The sequence below is a fragment of the Carya illinoinensis genome, chromosome 3 (genome assembly GCF_018687715.1).
Source record: "Carya illinoinensis cultivar Pawnee chromosome 3, C.illinoinensisPawnee_v1, whole genome shotgun sequence".
Lineage (NCBI taxonomy): Eukaryota > Viridiplantae > Streptophyta > Magnoliopsida > Fagales > Juglandaceae > Carya > Carya illinoinensis.
Window position 1 is genome coordinate 14,726,964 of NC_056754.1, and position 19,841 is coordinate 14,746,804.

At 35.2% G+C, this 19,841-nt stretch overlaps 3 protein-coding genes across 5 annotated transcripts; all 3 read right to left on the reverse strand.

Annotated features, from left to right (window-relative positions):
* Positions 1-318: 318 nt before the first annotated feature.
* Positions 319-1,486, reverse strand: LOC122304532 (G-type lectin S-receptor-like serine/threonine-protein kinase LECRK1). Its single transcript, XM_043116802.1, has 2 exons — positions 1,135-1,486; positions 319-1,049 (listed from the first exon to the last, which is right to left on the reverse strand). The coding sequence occupies exons 1-2, from the start codon at positions 1,484-1,486 to the stop codon at positions 319-321; spliced, it is 1,083 nt and encodes a 360-aa protein (XP_042972736.1).
* A 3,032-nt stretch (positions 1,487-4,518) lies between these two features.
* On the reverse strand, positions 4,519-11,136 carry LOC122303426 (G-type lectin S-receptor-like serine/threonine-protein kinase LECRK1). 3 transcript variants are annotated; one of them, XM_043115212.1, is made up of 2 exons: positions 11,019-11,136; positions 4,519-7,210 (listed from the first exon to the last, which is right to left on the reverse strand). In XM_043115212.1, exon 2 carries the CDS (start codon positions 7,169-7,171, stop codon positions 4,832-4,834), a length of 2,340 nt encoding a protein of 779 aa, XP_042971146.1. In that variant the 5' UTR covers positions 7,172-7,210; positions 11,019-11,136; the 3' UTR covers positions 4,519-4,831. The 3 variants fall into 3 exon arrangements, with proteins under 3 accessions (XP_042971146.1, XP_042971144.1, XP_042971145.1); XM_043115210.1 differs by lacking the exon at positions 11,019-11,136 and adding an exon at positions 10,524-10,739 and having other exon boundaries at positions 4,519-7,216; XM_043115211.1 differs by lacking the exon at positions 11,019-11,136 and adding an exon at positions 10,524-10,735.
* A 6,183-nt stretch (positions 11,137-17,319) lies between these two features.
* LOC122304533 (G-type lectin S-receptor-like serine/threonine-protein kinase LECRK1) lies at positions 17,320-18,318 on the reverse strand. Its single transcript, XM_043116804.1, has one exon. It carries the CDS (start codon positions 18,316-18,318, stop codon positions 17,320-17,322), a length of 999 nt encoding a protein of 332 aa, XP_042972738.1.
* Between the last annotated feature and the right edge of the window lie 1,523 nt (positions 18,319-19,841).

Genomic DNA, 19,841 nt, shown 5'->3' on the forward strand with positions numbered 1-19,841 from the left:
TTTGATTTCGTATTTGACGACACCTCAAACAAACCTCAAGTTCTCCAAAACTAAATGATTTTGGAGCAATATCCTCTCACTCAAGGCAACTTGTTCCTTGTTTCAGTTATGTTTTGGAATATCAACGAGTGTTAGATACGTTTCTATACAGCCAACGACGATATTTGTAAATTGCAATTCCAGAAATTGCCAAGATAATGCATGCAAATGAAAGCAATGAAACGCCAATAATCAGAATGTTCACTTGATTCTTATTTTCGCTTTCTTTCGGCACACTTGGATCCGGAGAGAGTGGAGACGTACCTACCTTGATGAGGGCTACGCTTGTCTTCTTCCAAATCTCAAAGGAAGCCTTTGTTTCCTACACTCTCCATCTTTGTACTGCGCAACTTCACAGTTACAGTCCCCCAAACATGCTTCTCCACAGGCGTCTTGGGTTGAAGAATTTAGGATAGAATAGCTATCATTTTGCCATACGGTATGAAGCTCTGCTTCCATGTTATATCCAGTGACTGCATCGTTGCTTTTGCAACTTTTAGAATCGAAATTTCTTTCACAGCCTGAAGCCCAATCGTCTTGGTTAACACGTTTGAATCCGGGTAGACATTCACAACCAGCATCTTGATCGCAAAATGCATTGATGCCACAGAGACCCTTAGGGTCACACTCGTCTTTCGGACCTGACCATGTAACATTCCAAAAACCATTCTGATCCATATTGTGCGAGTAATGCCGCAAGATCCCGTCAGGGTCAATTCTCAAACGGTAGATTACACCTTTTGTTGGATCTCCCGTTGTAATGTTCACTATTGACATGCCGGTGCCATTGAGCAAATAGAGGCGACCATCAGCATCAAAATTCAGTGAAACATCAGTTCCTTCTCCAGAAACACCAGCTCCCCAGTAACCATATTCAAGTGTGAATGGGGTTCCAACCGGGTACATCGCCAGCCATCCATCTTGTTGCATTATGAGACGAAATATGCCTGTTGATTGGTTCGGACTGATCGGTTGCGAGTTTCTGACCTGGTAAAAAGGTGTCGGTTGGTCTGTTGAAACTCTGCCATATTGTCAAGTTATCAGAGTTATAAAGAACAAAGTTGCCCGAATCCAGCATCGATGCCGCTGCTGCACCTTCGGTATTACCGGCGATCCCCGTCTCCATGCCTTGTGCCGTCTGCAGAACCAGCCGTCCATCGCTTGTGAAGTTCAATTTAACATCATCAGGAAGTGGAGGATTGTCTCTGTTGGCTGTCCAGACCAGAGTCTTCTGTGGAATCCCGGAAATAAAAATTCCAACAGCATAGCCGTTGCCCTGCAGCTTGTAGAACCCAAAGGCATATAGACCGGAACGTGATAGCCATGAAGAGTTGGTACCCCTAGGTGTTAACAAAGTGCCTGGCCTGAAAAAGGATTGCTCAGGTTGTTGAGCTTCTGCAGTGGAAATTACTGAGAAGAGAAGAAGAAGAGGCCAGATGGTTGCCATGGTCACGTCTGCGTTTTTCTTCCACTGGATCTGCTTTCAATTGGAAAAGTCAAAGAATGCAGCACGCAAGGATGTAGTGTGGGGTGAATGTTGTGGAAAAGCACATGTTTCGTGGAGTTATCCTGCTTTTCTTTCTTGTTCTCCTTTGCTTAGAACCACTTGTTTCTATAACTACGTATGGTTCAGCACAATGCGTCCACTCTAGTAACTACCACCAACCCATTGAATAAACTAGTACCTAAAAAGGCAGGGTAGTGAATTACTTATAGTATATTTGAAGTTTTTTTTATTTTTTTTATTATTATTTTTAAATATATTTTTAACATTCTTTAATCATTAAAAAGGCACACCTTAAAATACAACTCAGATTTATTTTTTATTGCCAAACATGCTCTGAGATGGGAACTGGATAATGAGGGCAGAAAGGAAAAGTTTTTATTTTGACATAATGAGAACAAGGAAAGGTGTCATCCGTCCACACATTTTGGGCTAAGTACTTGGCTGAGATGTTTTTGGTGGAATTGTCATCTTTCCAGCCGTGCGTGCTTGTGATAATGAGTAGTTGGCCTTGCTATGTGTATCTGATTGTGATATAGCTCGTGTGTGAGTTAGAGCAACTTTTGTTTATATTTTGAGCATGTTTTTTTTATAAGTCCAATTAACAAGTGTCACCAGTCCTTCATTAACTTTTCATATGCTTAAAATTAGATACATAATAATTTTTTGAATATGTTCCAACCCATTTTAAAGATGAACTTTGTTCTTTACAAAAGTTGCATGTTAAAATTGTTTCTTATTGTTAATGAGATTTCAGGTCACCTGATTTTTTTGGTTTATATCTAAAAGAATTCGTCGATAAAGAAAGTGAATTGGAATTTAAGCCCAAATATTATGTAGGTTATGGGCACTACTTTTTTAAACATATAAAATATCCATCAGGCCAAGTACTGCATTTGAGGCTCATTCAATTAAAAAGAAAAAAGAAAAAAAAAAAGACAAAAACAAAAACGATCAATTATCATATAGGTACTATACATTTGAATAACTTTTTCTCCATATAACTAACAAGTACAAAATTAACCAATTTTGACTGCTAAGTACACAAAATTCAAGGGAATACACCCAATTATATAATTAACTTAAATTCTAAGAACTTGGCTGAGATGCCACATTAAGAGCTATTCATAGATGTGGTGTTGTATTTTGTTTTGTATGAGACGTATAACCATTCAGGGCATTAAAAAGAAGGAAAAAAAAAAAAAAAAAAAACGGGTAAGCAACTCAATTTTTCAGAAAACTTACTATAAATGTAATTTATGTTTGGGTAGGATGAGTATTTGTATAGAAGTATTCAATAAGAATAAGTATTTGGAGTGTAACTCTTGTCAAATCTTATTTAAATTATAAGATAAGAGTTTACAAGAATCCTATGTATGTTTCGAGTCTAAGAGTTAGTTAAAGAGATAAAGATGCAATTTTTATTGAAGAAACTGAAGCTGATTTGAACTTGATGCAATCCAGAAGAAGTGTTCCAGTCCAAGATGTTTGCAAATCGTTAGCGACGTATCTGATTGAGATTCTAGATAAACATGTCAGCAGAGTCCTTCTCCAAATCAATTACAACATTGCCTATTTGTAGAGGAGTCGGCTAAGGGTTTGGGTCGAACACTTGAAAAGCACATATTCATAAGTATTGAAAGCATGAAGAACTGGGTAGAACTTCAAAAAATAGTATAAGAGAAAATCCTTGAGAGAAGGATTTTTCAAAAAGCTCAATTCGTGAAATTGAGTGAGAGCATACTCCAAAGGAGAGTTGCCGTGTTCGAGTTCAACCACTGGAGGTTCCAGTAGGAAAGACAAAGATTGGATAGTGTCAGAGGTTCTGATTACCTACTACGGTAGAAGACAAACGGGTTGCATGTCTTTGGTAAACGTGTCTAGTTACAAAGGTTTTGTAAACGTTTTACTTATAATACTCTCAATCAATAAAATTAGTTTTCTTAAGTTTGGTTGTCCCATAGGGTTTTATCTTTGAGGAGTTCTTCAAAGGATTTCCCTTCGTAACTAAATTATTGTGGTAATATTTTTATTATTTTATACAAATCTGAGTTAATAGTTTTGTTCAGTATTAGTGTGCATAACCAGGGGAACTTGAAAAATTTCACTTACAATAGTTAAAGTTGATAACCCATGCCTTCTCTTTAGAAATCTGTATTGAAACGCGTGTCCCTTTTGAAGACATTGAAATGAAAAATAGTAAAACTTATATGCCTATAATATGAGAGAGTTTTTGCCCTTGTGGATTACAGACAACAAGAGCCAGAAATTGAATTTATAGGTCTGAGTGAAATGGTGACTCTGGAGGAAAAGTCTTGTAGAAAACAAAGAATACAGAGCCACCGGTGGAAGGATTGTTCGTTTTTGTTTTGTTTTGTTTTCATCTGTTCACAAACCACATGTTTCTGTAATTACTAAAATACTCTTCTGCACAACGTACATATCATTTCTATTTCCTTTTTTCCTTTACGATTATGTAATAAAGTGTATTTTATTTCGTTGTCGAGAAACATGGAGCCCCAAAAAGTCTGTTAGTATTACTCCCACAATCTTCTTTCCCAACTATCTTCGCCTTAATCAAATACAAGTCTTCTTTGTGGAATGAAGGGTGTTGAAGAGTATTAGAGTTTGAAATTGTTGTAAACTAATTGAAATGTGAGGATTACAAATGTGAAATTGAGTAAATGAGTTGATTTGACGCTATACAAAGTTGTTGCTTTTGGTTTACTTGTCAATGTAAATCAGTTTGTTTTTGTTCTGCTCGACCTGCTTTTTGTGTTATTATATATGTCACCCAAAAAACTAATGTCGCAAAAATTGCACAACCAAGAGGCCGCATGATCTGGTATTCGAGTTAACCTTGATACAGGTTCATCAAAGTTCAAGCAATGCATTGGATTTGCATATAATAATAAAAAATAAAAAAAATAAAAAAATAAAAAAAAAAAGAAAAAGAAAGGGAAAACAACTTCAAATTGTCTACCAAACTAGCCTTTAAAAAGGCCTGGTGATACAGTCAATGCTTATGTTTGCAATCAATGTAGTCGGTAAACCATTGTATCCCATATATGGATACAATACAATAAGAAACTAAAACACTTGTGTAGCAATGGAATACATGTATTAGGAACTACAACTAGAAAGAAATAGAAACGATTGCACCAATTGCAAGAGATCTTTTATCTTCTTTATCCCCTTCTAAGCAATAGAATGTGCTGAGCACTTATTATTTCAAACCATTCCATGCTTGGGTTTCGACTTTTGAGACAGATAAATTACAAAACCAATTTAGAGGGTAGTGAGAAAAGATGTCGGACTGGGAGGGATTGGAATATCAATAGTACCTTCCAACATATGTAGAACCTTCTTCATTGAAGGACGAAGTGACGGCTCATCTAGAATGCACCAGAGTGCTACCTTAACCATTCTTTCTAGTTGTTTCTTGTCGACCACCTCATCACTCAAAAGTTTTCCCAGCTCACCACATTCAAAGCAATGGTATGCCCATTCTTCTAGAATTGCTTCTTGCTCGGGAAGATCAAAGTCCGCATTCCTTCGACAACAAATAATCTCCAAGAGCACAATTCCAAAGCTATACACATCTACTTTGACTGTCACGGGCAGATTTCGATGCCACTCTGGTGCGACATATCCCTTTGTGCCTCTTATGTTGGTATAGGTTTTGGTTTGGTCTGGTTTCAACAACTTCGCTAATCCGAAATCAGCGAGTTTTGCACACCCGTTCTCATCCATGAGAATGTTATGTGGTTTTATGTCGCAGTGAATGATCTGTGGCTCACACTCTTCGTGGAGATAGAGAATTCCTTTCGCTATATTGCGAGCAATTTCAACTCTTCTATCCCAAAAAGGTCGTTGTTTTGATGGCTTGAAGAGTATATCTGCAAGTGAACCATTGCTCATGTAATCGTACACCAAAAGCCTATTCGGTCCATCATGGCAATACCCGAGTAACCGGACTAGATTTTTGTGATGTGTTCTCCCGATAACTTTCACCTCCGTCTGAAACTCTCTTTCCCGCTCAGCCAACAATTTGTCCAGTCGTTTGACAGCCACAATCTTCTCGCCATTCCATATTGCCCCTCTATAAACAATCCCAAAGGCTCCTCTACCGAGCTCTTCTTTGAAACCACCAGTCACTTTCTCAAGTTCTGCGTAAGTATATGATTTTGGAGCAACATCCTCACCCAAGCTAACTTGTTCATTGTTAGATATGTTTTTGTTGGCCCAAACACGATATTTGTAAACTACAATTCCAGAAACTGCCAAGACAATGCATGCAAATACAAGCAAAGAAAGGGCAATAATCAGGATGTCCACTCGAATCTCCTTTTTGCATTCTTTTGGCACAATTGGATCCGTAGAGAGTGAAGACATTACCTTGATGAGGGCTACGCTAGAGTCACTCTGTTGTCTTCTTCCAAATCTCAAAGGAAGCCTTTGTTTCCAACAATCTCCGTTTTTGTACAATGCAACTTCACAGTTGCAGTCCCTTAAACATGCTTCTTCACACAAGTATTGGGTTGAATTGCTCATGATAGAATAGTTAGCATTTTCCCATACGATATTAGGCTCTACACTCATGTTATATCCAGAAACTGCTTCATTGCTTTTGCAACTTTTTGAATCAAAATTCCTTTCACATCCAAAAGTCCAATCATCTCCGTTAACAGGTTTGAATCCGGGAAGACATTTGCAACCAAATTTTAGATCGTTTGTAACACAAAATCCATTGATGCCACAGAGACCCTTAGGGGCACACACATCTTCCGGGCCTAACAAAGTGACTTTCCAATCACCATTCTGATCCAGATTGTGCGAGTAATGTCGCAACCTGCCATCAGGGTCAATTCTCAAACGGTAGATTACACCTTCTTTTGGATCTCCCATTGTAATGTTCACTATTGATATGCCGGTGCCATTGAGCAAGTAGAGGCGACCATCAAAATCAAAATTTAGCGAAACATCAGTTCCTTCTCCATCTTTACCTTTTCCAAAATAACCATATTGAAGTTCGAATGGGGTTCCAACCGGGTACATCGACAGCCATCCATCTTGTTGCATTATGAGACGAAAAATGCCTGTTGAGTGGTCGGTGTCCGAACGACTGGAAAACAGCACTTCATCGGTCGTGAGCTTCTGACCTGGTAAGAAGGTGTCAGTTGGATGGTCGAAACTCTGCCATATTATTGTCCTGTTATCAGAGTTATAGAGAACAAAGTTGCCTGAATTCAACATCGATGCCGCTGCTGCACCTTCAGTACTACTGACGATCCCGATCACCGTGTCAGCTTGTGCTGATTGTAGAACCAACCGTCCATCGCTTGTGAAGTTCAATTTAACATCAGCGGGAAGTGGAGGATTGTCTCGGTTGGCTGTCCAGACCACAGTCTTCTGTGGAATCCCGGCAACAAAAATCCCGACAGCATAGCCGTTGCCCTGCTTGTAGAATCCAAAGGCATATCGACCAGAACGTGACAGCCATGAAGAGTTGGTGCCTGTGGCTGTAGGTGTTAACAAAGAACCTGGCCTGATAACGGACTGTCCAGTTTGTTGAGCGTCTGCAGTGAAAATTGCTGAGAAGAGAAGAAGAAGCAAGATGGTTGCCATCACCTCGGAATTATTCTGTCTACGTTTTTCTTCCCCTCTCTGTGTCTTCAAATGGGAGAATAAGAATAATGTTCATCCATCAAAGAATGCAATACGTACGCCTCCATTTTCACTTATTAAAACACAAGCTTTTTATGTCTACCTAGAATTTCATGTCAAAATTGTTTGTAATTGCTAGTGAAATTTTTAGGTCTCCTCATTTTCTTGATTTATTTCTAGAAGAATTACATGGATAACGAAAATGAATTCGTACCCATATTTTATGCTGGTTATATACTCTTTATAATATATAAAATCAAAGCACGTACAAGAATATTTGATAATAATTACACAAAATGCAAGCTTACACACCCATTAATTATATATAAATAAAAGTCTATATAAGTATTTTCTTTATTTTTTCTTTCCAGCTGGTTCACTGTACTTGGCTGAGATGCGACATTATAAGTGCTATTGATAGATGTGGTCATGTTGTTTTACGTTTTATATGAGATGTATAACGCCTAAGCCTAAGGGAATATTAAAAAAAAAAGAAAAAAAAAAGACAACAACTCAATTTTCGACCAAAAAACTTTGGGGCTACCTAACGGTATGAAAGAAAATCTGGAGCACGTCTTAATTTCTTATGTCTTATCATTTATTTTCTCTAAATAAGAAAAGAATATAAAGAATGAAAGTTTACAATGGTGAAAGTCGATGATCCGTACATTCTCTTTAGATATTTGTATTGATACACATGTCCGTTTTGATCGAAGGTATTGAAAGTAAAAACAGTAATTAAAATACTAAAACCTGTATACCTATAATATGAGAGAGTTTTGGGGATGGAAGATCACACCAAGAACCAGAGATATTGGAATTTATAAAATAAGAGCACACAAGGCTTAGTGAAATGGTGTATGATTGTGGGGGCAGGGAAAAGTCTTGTAAATTAAGATCAAGATAAAGCACAGCCGCCTGTGGGCGAAGGATTGACCTGTTTTTGGTTTTGTTAAGCAGTAAAATATCTTGTACACAATGCATTATTTCCACTCAAATGCTCCACCAGAGTAGATAAACTAGTATTCATTTTCGTTGTCAAAGGAACAAGGAACCCAAAAAGTCTAAGTTATTATTACCTTAGGGCCTCGTTTGGATTTAGATATAATTTTGAATAAAAGATAAAAATTAAATAAAATATTGTTATTATTATTTTAAAATTTGAAAAAGTTAAATTGAGATTTGAAAAAATTGAATTATTCATTATATTTTATATGAAATTTTGAAAAAATTGTAATGATGAGATGAAATAAAGGAGATCACCTCCCAATCCAAATGAGGCCGATTCTTTCCAAGTCTTCATCTTTTTCTAAATTAAGACAACATTTAGATTAAGAAATACTCTTAACTTATATCATTCCATCTCATCTAACTATTACAATTTTTTAAATTCTCACATAAAATATAATAAATAATTTAATTTTTTTAAATTATAAAATAATAATAATATTAAAAAATAAGATTCAACTTTTAACTTTCATTTAAAATCATTTTATCTCATCTCACATTTCAAACAACTGCTAAGTGCTATTCAAAGATGTGGGGTTGTATTATGTTTATATGAGATGTATCCTAAAAGAACATATAGAAAAGAGTATAAATAACGTGCGTTAAACACAAGTGAAATCCTAAAAGAACGTGCTGTGCATAAAAAAAAACAAAACTGCTATATGCAGTTGGCACATGTAAACAGGATGTAAACGATTGTACGGAATGAATAAAAAAAATTATAAAAATAATTTTTTTTATGTGGGTCCCATATTAATTTATTTTTTTTAAAGTAATTGTATGCTGCTTGCACAACCATAATTATAAATATCATTTCTAAAAAAAAAAACGGTGCTGTGAAATCCTAATCCACCCATTCAGTTTTCATAAAAGTATAAAAACCATCTCCCCCCAATATCTCCAGCCTTATTAAGGGAAGACTCCAAGAAAAAGAACATGACCTGCCATTTTGTCGGTTTGTCCTCATGGTGAAAAAGTTTTGTTTTCTACGGGTAAAAAGGTTTTGACGTACGTTTCCTATCTCAGCTTTCTTCAGGGACATGAATTATTTTCTCTTTAGGCATTGATATAAGGGCGATGGTACACCCACCGAAGATTCTCACCAAGAATCCTTAACAATTCATGTTAATTTTTTTTTTTTCAAATACTTTTGTAAACATCTTAAAAATAAAAGAAAAAAATTCATAAAATCATTAAAAAGTACTTCATTAACCATTAAGTAAAAAAAGTACAATCGATACCCACTCTAGGTGGGTATTCTCTGTAGAAGTAGGATTTTCCTTGATATAAAGTAAAAATTTAAAGACTAAGGACTTGTCTAAATACTTCTAATATCTCAATATGTTGTCTATTATGTTGCCAAAGGTAGCCTAAGCCCTAAGGTATCCTCACTAAGTGCTGGGCTAGTTCTGTAAAGCTTAAACGAAGGAAGAAACTTAAGAAAGAATGCTGGCCTATTCATGCTATATCGTGACAATAATTAAGGAAATATGTTATCCACCTAAGGCTTGTGTCTGTTTTTATGTTTACATAATTTTATTTAAGAGAAATATTTTAGTCATAAAAATTTCATAAAAGTAATGTCATAAATTAATATATTTGATATATGTTTGATTATAAAATTATTTTTATTATAAAATAAAATTTAGCCGCTGTAAATCACATAAAATAATGTTAACATTTGACTTCATCACAGTTTCGCTATTTATCAATCCTTTCCCAGCTACCCCAAATGAAATCGGAAACATTCCAATCGTAGGCCAGCCAGTCTTTACGATGATGTCAGAAAAATATAGAAGTAACAGGTAAAAAAGGATGTGGTTAGTGGTCATGAAAATCATCTGAAATAGCCAATGGTCAGTGGTCAATATTTCTAGCCATCTATAGATCAATTAGTTTTTGAATAGTAAAAAAATAAATCGCGTTAAGATATTTTATTAGCTTTATATCAATGCCTAAAAAGAAAAACAATTCATGTCCCTAAAGCGCTGAGATAGGAAACGTTAACGTTTCTACCACGCTAGCTGTTCAAGTTTCGAGTTTGATACCTAAAATCAAAATTTAATTTTTTTAGAAGAATTACGTCGATAAAGAAAGTGAATTCGAGCCTAAATATTAAGTGCTATTCAAAGATGTGGTGTTGTACGTATTATGTTTTATGCGAGATGTATGCCCAAGGGCAAGCTAAAAAGATGGCCACTCGATCTATTTTCCAGAAAACTTTAGGGCTACCAGCTAACAGTATGAAAAAAAAAAAGACATGTAAAAAAGAATATAAACAATAGTGAAAGTCGATGATCCGTACCTTCTCTTTAGATATCTTATCTATATTGAGACGCATGTCCATTTTGATCGAAGGCATCGGAAGGAAAAATAGTAAGACTTGTATAGTACCTATAATATGAGAGTTTTGGGGATGGAATATCACACCAAGAACAAGAGATGTAATTTATAGAAATAAGAGCACACAGCCTTGGTGAAATGGTGCATTATTGTAGGGGCCAGGGAAAAGTCTTGTAATTAATTAAGATCACGAAGAAGGAACAAGGACCCCAAAAAGTCTGTCATTTTAACCATATAGTCTTCTTTCCAAGTCTTCGTCTTCTTCTAATATTAAGTGCTGTCCAAAGATGTGGTGTTCATGTATTATGTTTTTATGAGACGTATCCCCAACGGCAAGCTAAACAAGATAGCCACTCGATCTATTTTCCAGAAAACTTTAGGGCTACCAGCTAACAGTATGACAAAAAAAGACATGTAAAAAAGAGTATAAACAATAGTGAAAGTGGATGACCCGTACCTTCTCTTTAGATATCTATATTGAGACACATGTCCATTTTGATCGAAGGTATCAAAAGGAAAGATAGTAAAACTTGTATAGTACCTATCATATGAGAGAGTTTTGGGGATGGAATATCACACCGAGAACAAGAGAGTTTTAGTGAAATGGTGCATGATTGTGGGGGCTAGGAAAAGTCTTGTAAATTACGACCAAGACAAAAGGAACAAGGACCCCAAAAAGTCCGTATTTTTACCATATAGTCTTCTTTCCAAGTCTTCGTCTTCTTCTAATATTAAATGCTGTCCAAAGATGTGGTGTTGTATTATGTTTTATATGAGATGTATCCCCAAAGACAAGTTAAACAATAGTGAAAGTTGATGACCGCTACATTCTCTTTAGATATCTGTATTGATATACATGTCCGTTTTGACCAAAGAGAAATAAGAGTACACTGATAAGTGAACACCATCCATTGCTCCTCATGTTAAGCCACAATTCACTCCTTGATTCTTGGCTACAAATATATGGAAATAATCCTCTGTTAATTGTAATTATTATGTAATATTCACCAGTTAAGTAGGTGTATATTTAGTCAATATATAGGATTAGTTTTCCTGATCATTAGATTCCTTTCCTATTTTCTGTTGTTTACTTGTATAAAGCTTTGTACCACTCAGAATCAAACAACTATTACACTCTTTCATACCGCCTGTTTACACACAAGGATTTTCTCTTTGTGGGAGGAAAAGTCTGGTAATAAAACAAAGCATAGGCACTGTTGGAAGGATTGTCCTGTTTTTGGTACGTAAGTACTAAAATACTCTTATACACAACCCATTATATCCGCTTATCGGCTCCACCCCGGAGATAAATTAGTCTTTTCACTTATCATTTATTTCTCTTTCTGATTATGTAATAAGGAAAAGTATAGTTGCAAGCACAATTGTGTACTAATCTGTGTACCAATGTGATGTGATTGGTCAAAAAGTAGATTTTATTGAAAACAGTGTTAATTTAAATTTTAAGTATGAATAAATCAGTGTTGGTGCACAGATTAGTGCGCGACTGTGCTTGTATGTAGCAAAACTCATGTAATAAAGTTGTATTCAATGTCATTGTCAAGGACCAAGGACCACATCATCAAAGAAAAAGACCAAGGGCCACAAAAACTAATTTGCCATTATTACCATATAGTCTTCTTTCCAAGTCTCTTAATCAAATATAAGTCGATCTTCTTTGTGGACTGAGGCATCTATGAGGAAACTTCATGTTCATTATGAGGAGAAAAGATCATATATCATATATATTAGTTAATAATATAAGCATAGTACATTTGATAATTTAATATATAGTATTTATCTAATCAGTTATGCCTATATATATATTGAATATACTTCATATCTATATTTTATAATTTGTACAATAGTTAGTATGTAAGATTTAATATTTTATATACTAGTATGTAGAAATCATATAGGAAATATTAATATATACAATTATATTATATGTATTGTATTTGTAATTTTTGTAGACATATAATATATTGTTATTATGGAAAAATATTAACTAGTTACAAATAATATTTACAAAAGTTTGCAATGTTCTAATTCGACTGGATTGTAAAAGTTCCATTAAATTTTTTTTTTTTTTTTTTTTTTGCAATTTCTCTAATTTTTTTAACTATCAAATTTTATTTAAAAAATAAATAACTCGAGCTAAGCTAAGTCAAGCTGGCTTGTTTATGTAAGCCCCACTCTATATCCTAGAGATTGGAAAGAAACTCCAAAAAATCCAAATTCACTAGAGCATTTGACTTGTTTTATAATATTTCTAACATGTTATTTGCAACAGCTATTTTTAAAGAAAAATTATATTTGTAATTGTGGATTGTGTAAGCGTCATATAGTTTTTTTTAAAAAAAAGAGTAAATACAGAAATTATATGAAAAAAAACAAAAAATTTAATAATGAATCACATTTTTTTAAAAAAACAAATTGGTAGTGCTTGTTCACTCCACTTATGTTATTTTCAAATGACTCAAGTGGAAACATGCACTAACAAGATGCTATTTTCATTAATTTTGTTGTAATTAAAAAATTACCATGTGTGCATATTTAGAACTCTGTAGAAATTAATGTTCGGACTTCATTATTATATATGCTCTGTTTTTATATTGATTGTAATTATAGGAGAGAAGGCAGCAAACTAAGATTGAATGAGTTCAGTTTAGTCTAACCTAGCACAATAGGCAATCCTGACCCAAAAGCATTTTTGATCTGATAGAGAAACTGAACACTACCGCCTTGTCTATAATTTATTTACCTAACATCGAAGTCACTCATGCTAATAGAGTATTAGTATTGGATTGACCATCTCAATTTTTAAAATTTGATTAATATGTAATTATTTTACTTTTAGCTGATTACTCAAAATTTAAAGCCCATATTACATTAATTATCACACTCTTTATAATAATAAAATATTATTATTTCTTCTTATTTATATTTCTTTAATTATTTACATTTTTTGTTTCTATTTTCATAATTTCCAATAACCTCCAATAATCATATTCATTTTAATTTTTATAATCCAACAATCTATCAAATTAGTATCTCTAGTTGATGGTTTACAAAAATATTATTATCCACATTCACAATTCCATATGTAGTCAACTAGAGAAACAAAAGCATAGAAACGCTAATGCTGATGGGATTGACAGTTTTTAGATGCACATTCATTTTTTATGTATTAAAAAATGCTTAGTGTTCATTGCCTGCGAGCATTTCTATATAATTTTTATGCACATTCGCAATCTCATATGCATAAATCACATGATCACACCCTACAACATCAGCATATAGATGAACAATGCAAATAAAAAAAAAAAAAAATCAGCAATTCACCAACATATAACTAATGAATTATCGACTCCAAGCATTTGCATCATCAAAACAGCAGATATAGTTTTCCCAACATATGGCAGTCCCAACAGAACAAGTGCAAACCCTACAAAAGCAACCCAACTCTAATTTTTACTCTAGTATTTTCTGGTCTAGTTTTTCCAAGATATGGTAGTCCCAACAAAACTAGTGTAGTCCCTTCAACAGCATCTGAAAAATGCACAGATGTATATGCTGATCATGATGGAAAGAATTAGCAAGGTTGCTGATCTAAATGTGATTACCATGAAAATTATTTAGTGTCAAACATCATGAACATTGCAACTTTTGTAACTTTGTATCAATTCCTTCAATACCTAAGAGTCTTAAAATGTATGTCAGTCAAAACAAGCACCATGGAGTAGTTTGGGCAACTTTTGCTTTCAAATCCTAGTGAACAAAAATTGACTTATCTTCATAACTAATGAAGAAAAAAGAACTCAAAATGAAAGGTGTAAAAAATTGTAGCTTGAGCTCGAGAATACTAGCCATAATCATCAATAAATATGTTTAAGCTTCTGGAAGCAACATTATCATACTTGTTTGTCCATAGACACGATTGAACTTCAGCAATGATTTGTATTTCGAGATACTTAAAAAACAAGATCAGTGGACAGCTTGCTGCACTTAAACAGCCTTAAGTAAATCTACAGGTAATAACATCTAGAACATATAAGCTAGGAAATTATTAAGAAAATAGATGCTTCTAAAACCTTAGATTTTACCAAGTTCAAGACCTCCTACAAATAACCCCCAATCTTACTTGTCAAAATGGTGGATTAACCAAAATAATAGATATTCTTTGTTGTGCTTAATAAGGGTAAAAGGTGCAAAAATAAGACATTGATTAGAATAATTAATACATGATGGGAGGAGGAAGAGTTAAAGAGAGGAGGAAGAAATGAGGAGGAAGAGAGGAGAGGAAGAGTGGAGGGAGGAAGAGAGGTGAAAGAGATGGGAGGATGAAGAGTGAGGGGATAGGAAGAGTGGAGGAGGAAAAGAAGAGCGGAGGAGAGGACCAATAGGAGGAGAAAGAGAGGAGAAAGAGATGATGATGGAAAAAATTAGTAATAAAATATATAGGAAATCTTCTACTATGAAATTACTTTTTGTTGGGAGAAATCTAAATCGCATAAACAATTATGTCCCAATTTGTATAAATCTATAAGGAAGTAATTGAATAAAGAATAATACAAAACAAGATCACACACACACACAAAGAGCGGATAACTTTTTACATGGAAAACCCTTTAATACAAAGGGAAAAACTACGAGACCTAGTCAAGTTAAAGCTTCCACTATCAACAATGATGTATACACAAATACTCTCTTTAGATAACACTAGAGGCACATAATCAATAATAATCTCAAGAAAATACTTTCTTAGTAACCAAACAGTGTAATTAGAAGGGATATCACCAAAGAGAAGTGTTACTATTCATGACATCAAACACTAGAAATATTGCTCCTAATCTGATCTCCCATGTCAGATTATAGAGCCTTGAGTTTTGAACGTGCTTGCAAAACTTCAGCTCAATCGGACCACAAACAACTCTGATCAAAGTGTTTGATTGAAACTTAACGAACTCCCATGTTTTTGGCTGTCTCTTCTTCTCCCCAATCTCTCACACGTTTTTCTCCCCCCCCCCCCCCTTTTTTTTTTACACACTCTTTCTGCTAATAGCAACAACAACACTTAGGTTTTAATAAACTTAATTAACCTGGGCCTAAATCCTCTCTCCATGTTGGCTTAATGGACCCACATGGGCCATCCTCCATATAAGAGGGAACCCAACACAAAATATTTTTTTAAAAATATATAGGGTTTGGTCCATTAGGTCTAGTCCGGTCCAAAATTTGTAGACCCCGAGATTGGACCGAAGGTCAATTGGTCCACACATTTTGGGATCAGACCGGACTGATCCCAACTTTGGTCCGGTCTGGATCGGTTCGGTAGGTTTTTTCTGTCCGGACCGACCGTTGAACACCCCTACCTATGGGCATGTAAGCTTATAAATCTCAGGGTGCCATGGGCCTCAATAAGGATTGGCCTGCTGACGGTGACTTGCCTAGTCATTTACGAGGTCTTCTTCGTATGGACAGACTTGGTTTTCCTTACCTGCGTATCTCCTAAGATGTCCCAGGTTTGTCTTGTTTTGTTTTCTTGTTTTGATGCGTATTTGTCTTCGTTTTTTTGGCTTTCTTTGTTTTGCAGGTTTTTTTGGTTTCTGGTGGGATCCTGTTTTAGAGCTGGGTTATTTATGTTTTGTGGGGCTCTTTGTATTTGGTTTGGTGTTTGTAGTTTGTTTTTGTTTCGTTAGTTTTTGATGCCTGGGTTTGGTCTTCTTGTTTTATTCTGTATCCCCCAGGTGTCCTTTTTGTAACCACGGTTTTCCTCTATCACAAGTGAGGGCTATTAGTAAATTTGGGACGGGGCTGCTATGTGGGTGGCTACCGGCTCTTTTTTTAAAATTAAAAAAAAAAAAAAAAAAAAAAAAGCTTATAAATCTCAGAAGCAAAATTTGAAATTCTCTCTCCTTCAAAAGTTCATTTTTTCAAAACTATATATTAGGATCTATTTATATTTTAGAGAACAAATTTCTATCTCTTGATTGAACAGTAAAATTCAAAGATATTCAGGTCTAATTTCATTTAGGCATAATGTAGTTAGACAAACATACTTTTTTCTAAGCATCATTCTATTTTGGACACAAATTCACTTGTAAACTATGTGTAACATTACTAGTGGGAGCGAATATTATTTTAAGAGAAGTGACATTATTGTAATGCACCTTCAAGCCAACTCTTTTCTCTCACTATTTTCATCTTTTGCAGCCTCCTTTGTACCAGCATACAATACATTAAGAAAGCAAAACATCTATTAAGCAATGGGCATACAGATAGTTGTAACAACAGTTAGAAAGAAACAAAGCATATTGGATGCACTAATTACTATTCTTTTGACAGCCAGAACCCTCGGGCCATTCTATATTATATTGCCCCTCTATAAATTAGCCCAAAGCTTCCTTTATTGAGCACTTCCTTGAAATCATCAGCTACTGGTTTTTCCGGATACAAGTCATGATTACTCGTTGTTTTGATTTTGTCCACCCGATAATCACAATTGGATCCGTAGAGAATGAAGACATGCTAGGTACCTTGATGAGGGCTACGCTTGAGGCACCCTGTTGTCTTTTTCCAAATCTCAAAGGAAGCCTTTGTTTTATGCACTCTCCGTCTCTGTACAACGCAGCTTCACAGTTACAGTCCCTCAAACATGCTTCTCCACACGCGTCTTGGGTTGGAGATTGCTAGATAGAATAGTTAGCATTTTCCCATACGGTATTAGGCACTGCTTCCATGGTATATCCAGAAACTGCTTAATTGCTTTTGCAACTTTTAGAATCAAAATTCCTTTCACATCCTGAAGTCCAACTGTCTTCGTTAACACGTTGGAATCCAGGAAGACATTTGCAAGCAGCTTTTCGATCGTTTAGAAAACAAAATGCATTGATGCCACAGAGACCATTAGGTGCACACATATCGCCCGGACTTGACCATGTGACTTTCCAATCACCATTCTGATCTAGATTGTACGAGTAATGCCGCAAGATCCCGTCTGGGTCAATTCTCAAACGGTAGATTACACCTTTTGTTGGATCTCCCGTTGTAATGTTCACTATTGATATGCCGATGCCATTGAGCAAGTAGAGGCGACCATCATCATCAAAATTCAGTGTAACATCAGTTCCTTCTCCAGAAACACCAAGTCCCCAATAACCATATTCAAGTGTGAATTTGGATCCAACTGGGTACATCGCCAGCCATCCATCTTCTTGCATTATGAGACGAAAAATGCCTGTTGAGTGGTCAGTGTCCGAACAATTGGAAAACAGCACTTCATCAGTCGTGAGCTTCTGACCTGGTAAGAAGGTGTCAGTTGGGTCGTCAAAACTCTGCCATATTGTCCCGTTATCAGAGTTATAGAGAACAAAGTTGCCCGTATCCAGCATCGATGCCGCTGCTGCACCTTCGGTACTGCTGACGATCACGATCTCCGGGCCAGCTTGTGCAGATTGCAGAACCAGCCGTCCGTCACTTGTGAAGTTCAATTTAACATCACCCGGAAGTGGAGGATTGTCTCGGTTGGCTGTCCAGACCACAGTTTTTTGTGGAATCCCGACAATAAAAATCCCGACAGCATAGCCGTTGCCTTGCTTGTAGAATCCAAAGGCATATAGACCGGAACCTGATAGCCAAGAAGAGTTGGTGCATGTAGGTGTTAACAAAGAGCCTGGCTTGATAACGGATTGCCCGGCTTGTTGAGCATCTACAGTGAAACTTGCTGAGAAGAGAAGAAGAAGCAAGATGGTTGCCATCACTCCGAATTATTCTCTGTACGGTTTTCCTCCCCTCGTTGTGTGTCTTCAAATGGGAGAATAAGAACAATGTCCATCAATCAAATAATGCAAACGCCTCCATTTTCATTGATTAAAACAATAGTTTTTTATGTCTACAATTTTATGTCAAAATTATTCGTAATTGCTAATGAAGCTTTCAGGAAGCCTGATTTCTTGATTTATTTCTAGAAGAATTACGTGGATAACGAAAATGAATTCGAGCCCAGATTATGCGGGTTATAGACTCTTTATAATATATAAAATCAAAGCACGCATAAGAATATTTTTTATCAATTACCTTTTCAAATCAATCAATAAAAAAATCAATAATGTATACAAAATGGAAGCTTACACACCCATTAATTATATATAAAAAATGTCTATATAAATATTTTCGTTATTTTTTTTTTCCAGCTGGTTCACTGTACTTGGCTGAGATACGACATTATAAGTGCTATTCATAGATGTGGTGCATGATTGTTGGGGCCGGGAGAATTCTTGTAAATTATACTACAAGAAATCGGGAGTTTTGCAGCGATTTTTTTTTTGTTGAAAAAAAAATCGCTGCAATAACATATTAAAAGCAGCGATTTCAGTACGCTGCAGGCCTTTAAAACAGTAATTTTAATTTGTTTCTATTTGCAGCGATTTGTTACTTATTACAACGAAACGTAATGTTGCAAAAGAAAATTACTGTGCACTTGTGAAAATTGCAGCGCCTGTTTGTGCTATTACAACGATTTTCACCGTCGGAGTTTAAATTTAGGTTTTAGCAGCGCTGTATTCTTCGCTACTATAGATATCGCTACTTAGGATTTTGTTATGTTGTAATTGATATTTCTCAGCGATGGATGTATATGGGCATGAGCTCAGTTGCAGCGATGTTAAAAGTATTAGCAAGGGAAAATTTTCGCTGGAAATGGCTGTTTTAGCAACGAAAATTTTTTTTGCACTGCTTTGGGCAAAAAAGACGTGATTATTGCGGCGAACGTGCAAGGAAGTTAAAATCGCTGTAAAAGAGCATATGCAGCAGTTTATGCGGTTTTTTGCAACGATTTTAAGCGCTGCAAAAGACCTAATTTCTTGTAGTGTTAAGATCAAGACAAAGCATAGCCGCCTGGGGAAGGATTGTCCTGTTTTTGGTATTGTAAGTACTAAAATATCCTGTACACAATGCGTTATTTCCACTTAAATGCCCCAAAAGTCTGTCATCATTACCATATTTTTTGCCAAGTCTTCGTCTTCTTCAAATATTAAGAAAATATTTAGATGGAGAAACGCTATGCTCTCAATTTATTTCATCTCATTTTATTTTATTATTATAATTTTTTAAATTTATACACAAAATATAATAAATAATTTAATTTTTTAAAATCTCAAAATAATAATAATATAAAAAAAATAATATTCTAATAAGATTTTATTCAACTTTCATTTAAAATCATCTTATCTTACTATCTAAACAATCTCCAAATTCAAAGATGTGGTGTTGTATTATGTTT